Below are 14,034 nucleotides of genomic sequence, written 5' to 3'. Positions count from 1 at the left end.
CAATATGCTTGATGCTATATAAGTATAAAAACGATAATTGAATAAGGTAATTTAGATTATCTAATTATCTTAGGAATATTGGAATTTAAACACGAAAAGTGAAATTTGTATGCATGTTTGGTTTAATATTTCAGTTTAGATAATATCAAACATCAACAGCTTAATTTCAAATTGTTTCCTAAAGTTTACTAATTTTGAATTTTTTCCCGTAGGCTCAAAAAGTACTTGCTAGCTTAGCAACTTTACACTATTGGTGTAGATAGCATTTCGGCTAAACTTAAATTAGTTATAGGAATATATCTTTTGAAATATTCTCGAGTGACTTACTTTGAAAAGAAGTGTTCGGCTTTACAAATTTTTACTGTCCGATAATATGATTTTACATATTCTAATATGTAATCTTAAATATTGTGACTCTTTTGATGTAAAAGTCAGCCTGAATGACCTAGAGAAAAGCAAATCTACAATTAACATTTTTACATGTAATTGAATGTAAATTTATGTGAATTGGGATGCTCCTTTTGTATGCAGCAAGAGGTAAAGTTTTACGATTTTTTTCTATTGAATAACAAAAATTCACGAGTTTGAGAAGATTAATAGTGTTAATATATATTATCAGATTACACAAAAAATAAAGAACCAACTCAGTACAGTTCAAATAACTACGTTCCTTTTAACAAATTTGAAAACCCATGCATTTAACAATATCGGAATAATAACAAATATTTCATCATTAACAAGTTTGATTTTGCGCACTCATGCTCCACGCGTCTTCTTATCAACACACCTACCCATATACCGCTAAAATGCTTCCATCGCGTTCTGTCTATCGCGTTATTCGCGCTCGATCCATGTACATACAACTCGGACGCTCTCTTCTCACGAGAGCGGCTACGTGTGATATTCATTTGACATTGAGGAACACTACTGGTACTAACCAAGCAAAAATTGCCGTGCTCGGAGGTGTTTCCTTTTATCGCCGCTGGACATTTCGGTAGTTTTTTTCTACCTCTATAACGGTGCCAAGTCCAGTCTGGACCCCAACTCGGAACGATATCCCTTCACTGGCCGGTCAGTGGTTGGTTAACGCTTCGAGAGTTCACACGAATTATTCTCCGCTTGTTCCGTACGTTCCAGTAGATTATCTGTGTTCGTTGTTGGTGATTTCTGTGCTTAGATTCAATTACTGTGCTAGTCCCTGTATTCTTGGGTGGTGTTACAACAGATTGCTTTAGAATGGCTAAGGTGCTATTGTCTCAGGATTCTAACTATCAGCAAATCAAGGCCTATTATAAGGAACATGGTGCTTCGATTAATATCAAGGATCTGTTTCAAGAGGATGACATTCGCTTCGATAAGTTCAGGTAAGCTAGTTTGTACAGTGTTACGTTAAATTGCATTCGGTCAGCGATAGATATATGCTGTCGCTGGTAAGTGAGTTGTTACATTTGACCCTCACACGATTTTGAAGTGAAAGTAAATGAACCTGGCGGCGTGTGCTAAAAATAGACTTGTTTGGCGATTGATTTCAGCTTAAAGCTTTCAACTCCGGCTGATGGTGATATTTTACTGGATTACTCGAAGAACCGCGTCACCGAAGAAGTCTGGAACATGCTACTCGAACTGGCCGAGTCACGTGATGTGGTCAAGACCCGCAATGATATGTTCAGCGGGGAACGTATAAATATCACGGAAAACCGTGCTGTATTACATGTTGCACTCAGAAATCGTTCGAATAACCCCATCCTGGTTGATGGTAAGGACGTCATGCCCGAAGTGAATGCCGTATTGAACCACATGAAAGAATTTACCAATCAGGTATTGAATGGTGTTTGGCGTGGTTATACCAATAAAAAGATTAGCGATGTTGTAAACATCGGCATTGGTGGTTCCGATCTTGGCCCATTGATGGTGTCCGAGGCTCTGAAGGCATACAACACCGGAATTCGTTCACACTTTGTGTCCAACGTTGACGGTACTCATATTGCGGAGACGTTGAAGAATCTTGATCCGGAAACGACACTCTTTATCATTGCTTCGAAAACTTTTACAACGCAGGAAACCATTACCAATGCCACTGCTGCCAAGAATTGGTTCCTGGAACGATGCGGAGAGAAGGAACATGTGGCTAAACACTTTGTTGCATTGTCAACAAACAAAGAAAAGGTGTCTGCGTTCGGCATTGATACGAAAAACATGTTCGAATTCTGGGACTGGGTAGGAGGACGTTACTCGCTGTGGTCCGCAATTGGTCTATCGATTTCGTTATCCATCGGTTTCGATAACTTTGAAAAACTGCTGGAAGGTGCTCATTATATGGATAAGCACTTCATGACCGCTCCGTTGAATGAAAATGTATGTTCTCGTTAGTTGTAAGATTTATAGGGAAATGATAAGTGAGCAATTTTTATTATCCATTACTATTAGGCCCCGGTTATTCTGGCTCTGATGGGCATCTGGTACTCAAATTTCTATGGAGCAGAGACGCAGGCTCTACTGCCGTACGACCAGTATATGCACCGTTTTGCCGCCTATTTCCAGCAGGGCGACATGGAAAGCAACGGCAAGGGAGTCACAAAGCGTGGCGAACGAGTTGATTTCAACACCGGCCCAATCGTGTGGGGCGAACCGGGAACTAACGGGCAGCATGCATTTTATCAGCTGATTCACCAGGTAATATTTTTTTGTTAATTATAGGGGGCAGAATCGAGTGATTAAACTTTTGAAAACCCGCTCCGCTGGGCGTATCCTTTTCTGGTTCTTATCATTCGCATAAAATTTGCAAATACGGTTTGTTCTTCGTACCCTCAAAATTAAAAAAAAAACATTTTTAGTGTGTCTTCCAAACTCAATGAATTTTGGCAAACTTGCATTATTCGACGAAATTGTTAGACAATTGTCTTGCAACAAATATTGTGTTCTCATCCATTGGTTAAAGTGGTGAATTTTTGGGTTTTTTACGGGACACGATTTTCCTTATTAATTACCAGATAAAGTTTTAAAATTGTGGAAAGCTCGTGGACAAACCGATCGCTGCCAACTTTTGCACAGTTGCTATGGACTCTAAGAAGAATAGTAGAGCCTGATATACCAAAAAAAGTTTGCCGTCCTTCCCATTTTGTTCCAATGAGAATAGTGTTTACCCTCCTTGCTAATAATCGAAAATGCTTGAGAGAAAATGGGATACATCGAAGTTCCTCCCAATCTTATCCAAGATAGAAACTCTATTATTTTTATCAAGAGCTTTTTCTATAGACTTTGTAGCCGATTCTATAGGATAGCACTGTTCGACAAAATAACCCTAAATAACTTGAATGTTAGGACCGCATGTTTTTTCAGAAAGTAGAAGGAAAATGATGAAAAAAATTCGTTTTTCGTTTATTTCTAGTACGTTAGGATCTCTTTTTATGATCTTTTGAAGGTTTTTGTGTCTATTTATGGTGTAAATTTAAGTGCTGAATTGAATGGCATAAGATTTTGTGTGTCTCGTTCTTAAGCTATGCACTTTTAAAGTGATCTGAAGTGAAATAAATGTTTAAAACAGTTTTTACGGTGAATCTTTGCTCACATAATTTCAAAATGATGGTTGAAGGTTTAATGCCTTCAAAAAAAAGCTTAACAGCACAATGGAACAATTTTGGTGATAATTATAAGAAAGAAAAGTTATTAAGTATGCTAATGCTAACAACTTTATTGAGAATATGAATGCTCATATATAATTCAGAGTACCGAGATGCCCGATAATTATCATAGGCACAGACACCATGCAATGCAGTGCCCAATTTCGCAACCAACAAAACATCAAAAAATGGTCTTAAAACCCATAAATACACCAAAATATGGTTTTTATGTTGAATCTACCGGACCATGGTGATGGTGTTGTGATGGATTGATTCCATTTTAAACAGTGTCAGAATGCTATGCAGTGACGATGAATTTGTACCATAAGCCTGTGGATATTATGGGCTTTCGTTTGCTTGGGTATATTAAGTTATTCGCGAAAAACCCATTAACCATAATGCTGCCTAAATATTTGTTTTGTTTCAATTGTAGTTTTTTTTGTGACGATAAAATGAAAAAAAACATTGAATATAAATTACAGATTTTTTGTTTAAACCTCAAGATGCCGCATCAGGTGATCCATTTTCTTATATTATATTTTCATGTTTTAGTTTCTCGCAAATACTGTAATAAAATATAATACAAATGAAAGAAGTTATTTCTATGGACCACGCTTTTGTCGTTCACTTATGGTAATACCAAATAAGGGATAGTCAATTTGTGTGATAATTCTGTGATAATGCTGCGTCATTGTAAATTCAACTGGATATGCGACATTTTTTGAAAGAATCAGGAATCAGTAGCGGCTGGCTCATCGGATCGACGATTTGTGTATTGCCATGATTTGCTTATTCATCATTGTACTGATGGGAACGATTGGGGAAGTGGTAAGTTTAGGGGTAAGGAAAATAACGACACAGAACAATTAAAACATAGCATTCCGCACCCCCGGAAGAATGCTGCACGATCTGCAGGTGCTACAATAGCAGGAATAAAACTTCCAACCCCAGGAGGGATTTGGAATTTTCATTTAAACAATGAGCGGATATATCAACACCCTCGAGGGGATATTGAGATAACAGAACGATAATTCCCCCGAAGAGATATTGTCATTCAAATACGACTTAAAATAAAGCTCTTTAGCACACTGGGTTAGGACCAATAACATATCCTTGAGTTTCATCTATGTACGGAGCACCAAAAATCCGGACGCGTAATTGCATTTTTGCAGGGCAGTTACATATTAAATTATATGAAGTTCCGTAATAGGATTCACAAAGATTACACGAATAATACTCAGCACGCTGAATACTAGCCATGTGATAATTGAGTTTACAATGTCCAGTCAGTGCCCTGACTAGAATGCAATTGTGCTTGGAAAAATGCAGCAAATTCTTTGACATTTTCGGACTTACATCCGTCAGAAAAGTCTTTGTTTGAACGCAAGTTTGCAAGCTACGCCAATGGTTGGCATGTTCGGATGCAGCCCAAGAGCGAATTTTGCGCTTTAACGAACCGGTCGAAAGTGGTAAAAGTGATTCTGGACCAAAGAAGTCAGTCGCAGCGCCCGATCTAGCCAATTCGTTCACCCATTCATTTCCAGTAATACCGGAATCTACTCACAGAAGGTAGATAGTATTTGTAATGCTAAGTTCTTCGAATTGAATTCGATATACGATTACTAATTTTGACCTCCAATCTGTCGAACAAAAACAGAGCAAAAATGTCTCTTTTACCGCAATTTCCCTGTTGAATTGCCGATCGTAGGCCACACAGAATCGCGAAGATTTCTGCTTGGAATACGGTACAGTATCCACCAAGCGAACGAGACTGGTTTAATCTCATTTCACGACAATGGACTCCAGCACCGGTTCGGCCCTCCAACAAAAAAAAAACCGTCAGTATAACACACTACATATTCTTCAAAATGTCGCTCCATCCCGCCAGAAAGCCAATCCTCGCAAGGGGAAATTCTCACATTGAAAGTTTTAAAAGAGTGAGTGTAAGGTCACTGGGAACAAGTGTAGATTCATCCCAAGTAACCACTTGGGGCCACAGTCCTGTGTGGCTAGTTGCACAATCCATTGGGATACTGTTCCAGAGCCCAGTAACTTTTAGTATACCGTTCTTGTTTCAGAAACACAAACAGTAGTTTTGTGTTCAAGAGTGCCTCTAGAGCAGCAGAAGGTGATGTCGAGAACGAACCAGTCATCGCCATCAAGACCATCCTCTGAAGATAGTTTAACTTTGATTAGATTGTCATAACTTCTCCCTTCTGCCACCAAACAGGGCACTCGTATGCCAGTATTTGTCTAACAATTGTTGTGTAGATCCACTGAATGTACTTGGGTTTGAGTCCCCAAGATTTGCCGAAAGACCGTCTACATTGGCCGAAGGCCATGCAAGCTTTCTTGATTCTGAGATAGATTTGAGCTGTCCAATTAACTTTTGAGTCAACTTTACTTGATCTACGACAATGATTTCAGAGTCAACGAACTGTAACGTTTGTTTTCGCCGATAAATTCGTCTAAAAATTGAAGATCTGGCAAGTGATTGTGCAAATTCGTCTGAAAATTGATGATCTGGCAAGTGATGAGCGCCTGGAGAAACTACCATTGATTAAGGCTCTTAAAGGTCCATCCAAGTTTAGAACAGATGAGATAAGTTGCAACTACAGCTCGGAGGTGCTACAGTGGAACCGCGATATTAAGGTAGATTTCGTTGACAATGATCTACCGAACTGCTCGTAAATCCGCCCAATCGAAAAGTAGAGGATAATAATCAAACGGAACTGGAAAGACGACTCAGGACGCTGCACCGATGGCTTGATGTTGGCGATGGCTGCTGATGGAGTGATCAGTCCAGTGTGCCGCAGAAAAAAGCCGGAATTCCGAAAAAAAAGTCCGTGCACCGTTATAGTAATTTAGCATCTTTTATGAAAGTACAACAAAATGGCTTCATTTTGACTGAATTATATATTTTGTACGACACATCTGTCCCGAGAAACATCTGTTCAATGGGTGTTTAATATTTCTAAGTGGAGCAGACTTTAAGCTCATATCAATTCCTAAAAGTACAAATGGGTCTAAGGCACTCCTTTGAGCGAAAATGGCTATATTTCAACGTTGGCACGTGTATTAGTACTATATTAATTAACATTAGTTCCAGCTTAATTTTTCATTAAAACATCCTAGTAAAAGTATTATTACACATTAGAGTGTCATGAAAAAATTACCCCTATCGGCCCACCCCTGAGTCGATTTTCGGTCCCACTAGGAGTACTTGCTCCAAATTTGAAGCAAATCGGACAAGTCTAGCTACCGGACCAACGTGCCTGAAATTTATATGGGATTTTTCGACAATTTACTAGGGAAAAACTCCTAGGTCGCATTTTTACCACTAGGTGGCGCTGTGTACATGCATTATTGGCAGTCTAGTACACATAAAACAAATAAAATTAAAATAATTATGAAGCAAAAAAACAAAAAGCTCTTCATAAAATAGGTAGATTAATTAATACAGTGAAGACCCGTTTTTAACAGCCCCTTAGTGAATTTTAGGCTGATAAAACGGGGACATTGATAAAATCGGGACATATATTTTTCTTTCTTTTCAGGAAACCGAAAATCTTAAAATATTCTTCTTTAGTCCTTTCCTGATTATTTAACTTAAATTTCCCTTAAGGGGGTCGACAGCGCACAATTTAAAAAAAATGAAAAAAATTGTTTTGCATGTTTCGGATATCTAAGATAAGAAAAATGAGCTCAAGAAAAGATTTACTCGAATTCAGCTTGGTTCGTCTGCTAGAGCCCATCAAACTACCAACTATCAATTTTCTTCTTTAGTCCTTTCCTGATTATTCAGCTTAAATTTCCCTTAAGGGGATCGACAGCGCAAAATTTAAAAAAAATGAATTTTTTTTTTGCATGTTTCGGATATCTAAGATAAGAAAAATAAGCTCAAGAAAAGATTTACTCGAATTCAACTTGGCTCGTCTGCCAGAGCCCATCAAACTACCAACTATCAATTTTCTTATGCTGATAAAATCGAGGGTAGCTAAAATCGGGGGCTGATAAAATCGGGTGCTGATAAAATCGGGTCTTCACTGTATAAATCAAATGAATAAAATACATAAATCAAGTAATCTCAAATGAAAAGTAGACAATATTTTAAAAAAAGTTATAAAATTAAGAGAGTAAATTAAATTGTTTCAAGCTAACAAACTTTCATCCAATAATAAAAAGAACTCAATAAAACGAATAAAGTATATGAACTGGGAAAAAATTAACAATTTAGTAATATGATTAAAATATATGAAATAAATAATATGAAAAAAACCAAAAAAAAATGAATTATAGGATCCCAAAACCATTTTTGTTTAAAGTGTTGGAGTAAAGAAACACGAAAATCCTGTTTTGATCAAGATAGGTGCTTCTCTAGCAGTGTTAGAAGCTGCTCAATTTTTACATACCAATCATTAATATACACCTCCTGCAAAGTTTTCAATAGTTCAATTGGGCAGAAAAGTATGCCGAAAGCAGTCTAAAGTGATAAGTTTTATCAATTTTCAAAAATATTTGAAGACAACGAAGATATATCAAAATATAATTTTTCACCAATGACTGAAAATGTCTCTGGGAGCACTGCTCCAGTGGAATCCAATCAGAACAATTGCAATACCGTCAGTTCTGCGGATATTTCTTGAAACTATTCGCGCTCAAATAAACGATAAGTCACAATTATTAGTTTTACTTGTTTTTGTGAGGAAATCTTGTCTAACCCCAAAGCTATAGCTGTTGAAAACATAAACAGCAGGGAAGCAACGGGTTAATAAAATCACTAAAAACGAATAGAATGAATAAAATAAACAAAATGAAAAGAATGAAGAAATGAATATAAAAGTTTCTTTCTTTTTAATTTATCATTTTTTTCATTTTGTTTATTTTTAAACAATAACATGATTAAAATGAAAAATCAACGATATCAAAAAGTAATAGAATAAATAAAATAAGCTTAATGTGTCTAATATGAATGTTCTGGATGAAATGAATAAAATGAATGACTGAACAAAATTAGCCAGATTATTGAAATGAATTAAATGTGTGAACCGGAAAAAGATAAAATTGCATAACATGAAAAAAGTGAAGAAAATAAGTTAAATGAATAATACGAATAAGATGCATAAGATAATAAATTCATCAAATGAATACAATATATAAAATTAGCTCAAATGAACAAAATGAATAAAAAGAATGAAAAAAAATCAATAAAATGAAATGATCATATATTTAAAATTAGTCAAATATTTAAAATGAAAAAATAAACAAAACAAATATAATCAATGAAATGAACGAACTGGAAAAAATGACGAAATTTAAAGAAACGAATTGTACGAATTCCAGAAACATTGTTACAGAATATTCAGAAATTCTTATGAAAATCCCATTATTCTTTGCAGGTTTTCACTCTTCTTTTCTTGACGTCGTTTTTAAGATTATCTGATGGTGTTTCTACTTTATTGATGGGCATTAATTAGTCATCATCAGGGGACGGGCATAGCGTAGATGGTAAATCGATTGTCTTATACGCAGCTAAACTGGGTTCGAATCCCAACCCCCGCACATAGGGTTTAGAGATTTGTCGTATAAGATTTTTCTAACCCGAAGAGGCGAATGACCTTAAGGTTAAAACCTCTATAATCGAAATAAATAACATAAAAAATAATTAGTCATCAGGAAATCTTGAAATCAGGAATTTGTTTTGGAATTAAAAGATGTCTTTTTGATCACAGATTTTTGAAAAATAGTAAACTGAGATAAGGTCACATGTGCTTCCATGCCACTTAAACTGAGAGCGACGGAGAAAATGAGATTCATGCATTGCAACACCTGTAAATAGTATTCATTTGCATTGAAGTGTATAGAAAAGAGTGTCAAGGGTCTAGGCTATGTTGACAATTATATTATTGTCGATGACACAAAAGTCGTACATTCAGTCGAATGCAGTCTCTTTCCACCCACCTTTATCACTTGCGAATTATTTCGTTCGGAATTCTCGTTCTGGAGACATGGGTTTATGAGTCCTATACACATACCATAACAAAGGAATGGTTCAAACTACCAGAATAAATATTTAAATTCATCGAACAGCCAGTGGCCAGGCCATTGAAGTGTCCCTAAACTGCTTTTGAGACACGAATATACTTGAAATTAGTCGTTTTTTCCGCAAACAAATATATAATATAACAAATATACTTTTAGTCACATTGATCATTTAAAATGCATATTAGGACATATTTTAACATTTGTTTCATTCAAAATTCAGTAGAGTTAAGAAAAGTTTTAAAAAAGGCACCTGGGATGCCTCTTTTCAAAATTTTTGTCTTCAAACAACCATATTACCTAGTTTGAAATACCCAAGAATTTCCTTGATGATAGTATATACAAACGCTCAGTATAAAATTGAATTAAATTGAAGGTGATGTAGTTTTCGGTCACATGACTCTCCTTAGTGCAACGTTTCGAAGGAATAGCCCCTCATCTTCAGAGGAAAGCAGGGTTTGAACATAAATTAGTTATAGTTTTCTCAGAATAGAAATATTTTGCAAATTTTGTGAGGACTACAAATATTTTCTTTTTCAAGTAGAATGTAATATTAAGGGAGGCGTCTGGTGTAGCGGGCAAAAAATCCACTTCTTTTTCTTCCTCTTAATTGTAGTATAGTGTTGAATTATAGTATTATTATTATATTATAGTATTGAACCTCTAGAGCAGTCTCCCGCAATCTCGGTAGCCACGCTGAACTTCTTTTGTTTTAAACAGCCATGTACTCCTGGTGCGTATTTGTTGAAATACATGCAGATTTCAATCTATAAACAAAAAAATCGAAAAACTGACAGCGTAAATTGTAAAGTGTACACAATACGCTCTAAACTACTTCTACCCAAATTTTCAAAAGATATTACCCATTGGGTCATTTTCTACTGGGTTTTTATCCGAAATGAAGTTTTATGTGGGACACCTCTTAATAGCGTTTTTCTCGACACCACGTTTTTTTAACCCATTCATGCCCAAGTTGTTTGTGGACAACAACGTTTTCAAACAGCTATAACATTAAATTGAGGCGAGATTCGTTCACAAAAACAAGTAAGGCTCATTAATGTGATTATTGCCTTTAATTTGAATATTAACAGCTCTAGAACTGAAGTTATAGCAGTTAGTCTAATTGGATTCCGATGGAGCAGTGCTGCCAGGGACAGTTCACGTTGACGACGGAAAATCATTTTTTCATATATCTTCGTTATGGTGCAATATTATTGAAAACTGATAAAACTTATCAATTTAGACTGTCGTTGGCTACGTTTTCCATGTAATTGGACTATTGCAATTATTCTAGGAGAATTGTATTGAGCATTAGAAGGTAAAAATTGACCAGCTTCCTGCACTGCCATGGAAGCACCTATCTTTATGAAAATAGGCTTTTCGTGTTTCTTGATCCCATCGTTTTCAAAGAAAAATAGTTTTGAAACCATACATGCACTAGAAAAAAAGCTGGGTATGAAAGGGTTAAATTGGCGAACACGATAACTCAAAAAGTGATTAACGAATTGACTTGATTTTTTTTAATGAAAATGTACGTACAGTGTGTAGACTGTCGATGAAGCACAAAAAAACGAATAAATCTTTTTTCTCCCTATTATTTAGAAGAAAAATGAGCGAATTTTACTGTAAAATATGAAATGTTTCGGTTTTCTTCGAGCCATTTTCCGAAACTCGAGCATTTTTATATTTTTTTTGTTCATCGAGTAACTATAAGTCGAAGCTTTACCAATCTTATTGAATTTCTTGTGTCACATAATTTGACCAAGTGTTATCGTGTTCGCCACGGCGCTGTTCGACGTGGAAATGGTTGGACGTCTTCTCTTGGAACGCTCGTAGGTGTATGAATTTTTTTTTCGTAAACAATGAATGTATAAATAAATCTCAGCATTACACAAAAGATCCATTGTTGCCTTGCCTTCAAAATCGTAAAACAAAATAACTCAGTTTGAGTACTTTACACCAGACGTATTAATAATACATAAGGGGGCGTCTGGTGTAAAGTACTCAATCAGTATTATAGACTTATTTGTTCGAATACGGAAGGCTGTTGTCTGTGGTCACAATGATTTTAATCGCTATGCATTCAATCGCACGGTGCTGTAAGCCTAATAAATATTGCGCTAAGCATGCTTGAAAGCTTAATAACTCAAAACCACTCCGGTAGTGGCAGATCCAGGGGAAAGATCATAGGGTCCGGACCCCTCCGAAATATTCAACTTGTTGAGAAATTCTAAATGGATATCGTTCTGTAAAAATTGTTGAGTTAACACAATATATATTTTATATGTCTAAATCTTTATATTCAAGCCAAAGTTTCCACTAATTTTTACTAAATTCACTAAAATATATATTTTCATTACATTCAAACCCCCTACCCCAATTTCTTTTTGGATCTGCCCCCGTTATCCAGCGAACGAGATAATATCCATCCAGTACCAAAATTGGACTATTAATTTCTAGTAATTTCTAACTGCTCAAATTATAGCCCACAGAGTCCCAGCTAACTAAAACAGTTCATTATCGCCAATGACTCCCTAAAATATATGGTCAGACGATAAAGCGACTTCGAATTAGCATATAACGGTTTGAACTTCCTCAACTGCCTCTCGCATAGCACGCAAACCAATAGTCGGGAAGGGTATATCTTAGTCCCGTGGAGTTTCGGTTAAATTCCATTACTGTGGTGAACCTTGATACCGAGGTAATTATCGCCGCAATCGTCTGAAATGGGCACTGGGGGGAAAGAGATGAGATTTCGGTAATGGATCACACTTTCACACGCTCCTTACTTGTACCCCCAAGAGCGCTATGACCACTGCTGACCAATGTTATACTCGCACAAAGTGATTAAGGTCAGCGCCAATATTGAAGTAAAAAATTTAAGAGCTTTACCCCCTTTTGACAAATCAAGCAGATGGATTATACCTCGAATATCGCAGTAGTCTCGCATGAACTGAAGCTATAAAACTAATCAAATGTTAACTCGGGTGTGTATACTTTGCTTTGTCCGAATCTGAACGAAGGTGGAAGGTCAGACATTTACATTTCGTTCAGATCCAACGTGCGCTATCGTGATTGCCATCGGAACAAGCAGGAGAGAAATGGGCAAATGTCAAATTTACATTTCAAGTAGATTTATAGTTCAGCGAGGTATACCTAACAATTCGCGCACAATTTTGATTATTCATGCTACATCAATCGACTCGTGTTTCTTTGGCTTGTAGCTCGTAACAAGATGTAGTTAAAAGGTCGAATTTGCTCTACCTGCCAAAAATACATTTCCATTCCCTTACGCCATTCTTTCACATCACTAATGATTCCACAATTTTACAGGGTACACGTCTTATTCCATGCGATTTCATTGCTCCGGTCATCACCCACAACCCGGTGGAGGACGGTGCCATGCACAAAATACTGCTGGCCAATTATCTCGCTCAGACAGAAGCACTCATGACGGGCAAAACCGAGGAGCAGGCCCGTGCCGAGCTGGAGAAGGCTGGCTTGTCTGGAGAAAAGCTGGAAAAACTTCTACCCCATAAGGTGTTCACCGGAAACCGACCGACGAACTCGATACTGGTCAGAAAAGTTACTCCGTTCACATTGGGTGCTCTGATTGCCATGTACGAACACAAGATCTTCACCCAGGGCGTTATCTGGGACGTGAATTCGTTCGATCAGTGGGGTGTCGAGCTGGGAAAAGCACTAGCCAAGGCAATCGAGGTGGATTTGGCAGATCCGAATAAAACTACCTCTCATGACTCATCCACTAACGGGCTAATTAATTTTATCAAAATCAACTGGGAGAAAGTTGAATGAATTAGTCCCTTGGTGAAAAAATAATGTGTAATGCTATCCAGTTCATTGCAATATTCCTCAGCACGCCGGTGAGAAAACACAAAATAAATGTCGGTGCAATGGTAATTCCAAAATGGTAAAAGCACACTTACAACTTCTGAATGGTTTAAATTTTGTGCATAGAAATTTAGACAAAAATAACGCTTTGGAAATTAAATAAAACTCAAATGTTTATGAAACCAGTTACAAAAAAGGGCAAAGTTTTAGTTCATTAAATATCACATCTCCCTCAGCTACCATATCAATCAATAATTATAACGTTTTGTTTCGTGAGATCAACAAAAGATTTTTAAATCCGATGTAAATTCATGCTGTTTTAATCTTTTGTAGCATGGTTCTTTTTTGAATTCAATGCGTTACCTACAGAGATTCGATGACTAAAAAGGATCCAGATTGGTGTTGTTGTTATTTCGTCTGGCGTAACGAATGTAACTGGTGCGCTATAGCGCGGTAAACGGGGATATGAATATTCATATCAAATATGCATTGCAACTTATATGAAAAACATGAATCAACA

At 36.6% G+C, this 14,034-nt stretch overlaps 1 protein-coding gene across 1 annotated transcript; it reads left to right on the top strand.

Moving 5' to 3' along the window:
* Positions 1-905: 905 nt before the first annotated feature.
* On the top strand, positions 906-13,710 carry LOC131694081 (glucose-6-phosphate isomerase). The gene is made up of 5 exons (XM_058982457.1): positions 906-1,071; positions 1,141-1,364; positions 1,533-2,355; positions 2,428-2,673; positions 12,996-13,710. The coding sequence occupies exons 2-5, from the start codon at positions 1,237-1,239 to the stop codon at positions 13,476-13,478; spliced, it is 1,680 nt and encodes a 559-aa protein (XP_058838440.1). The 5' UTR covers positions 906-1,071; positions 1,141-1,236; the 3' UTR covers positions 13,479-13,710.
* Positions 13,711-14,034: the final 324 nt, after the last annotated feature.

Source organism: Topomyia yanbarensis, chromosome 3 (genome assembly GCF_030247195.1).
Source record: "Topomyia yanbarensis strain Yona2022 chromosome 3, ASM3024719v1, whole genome shotgun sequence".
In the NCBI taxonomy this organism is placed as follows: domain Eukaryota; kingdom Metazoa; phylum Arthropoda; class Insecta; order Diptera; family Culicidae; genus Topomyia; species Topomyia yanbarensis.
Note: the sequence above shows the minus strand (reverse complement) of the source record. Positions and strands in the feature narration are given on the sequence as shown.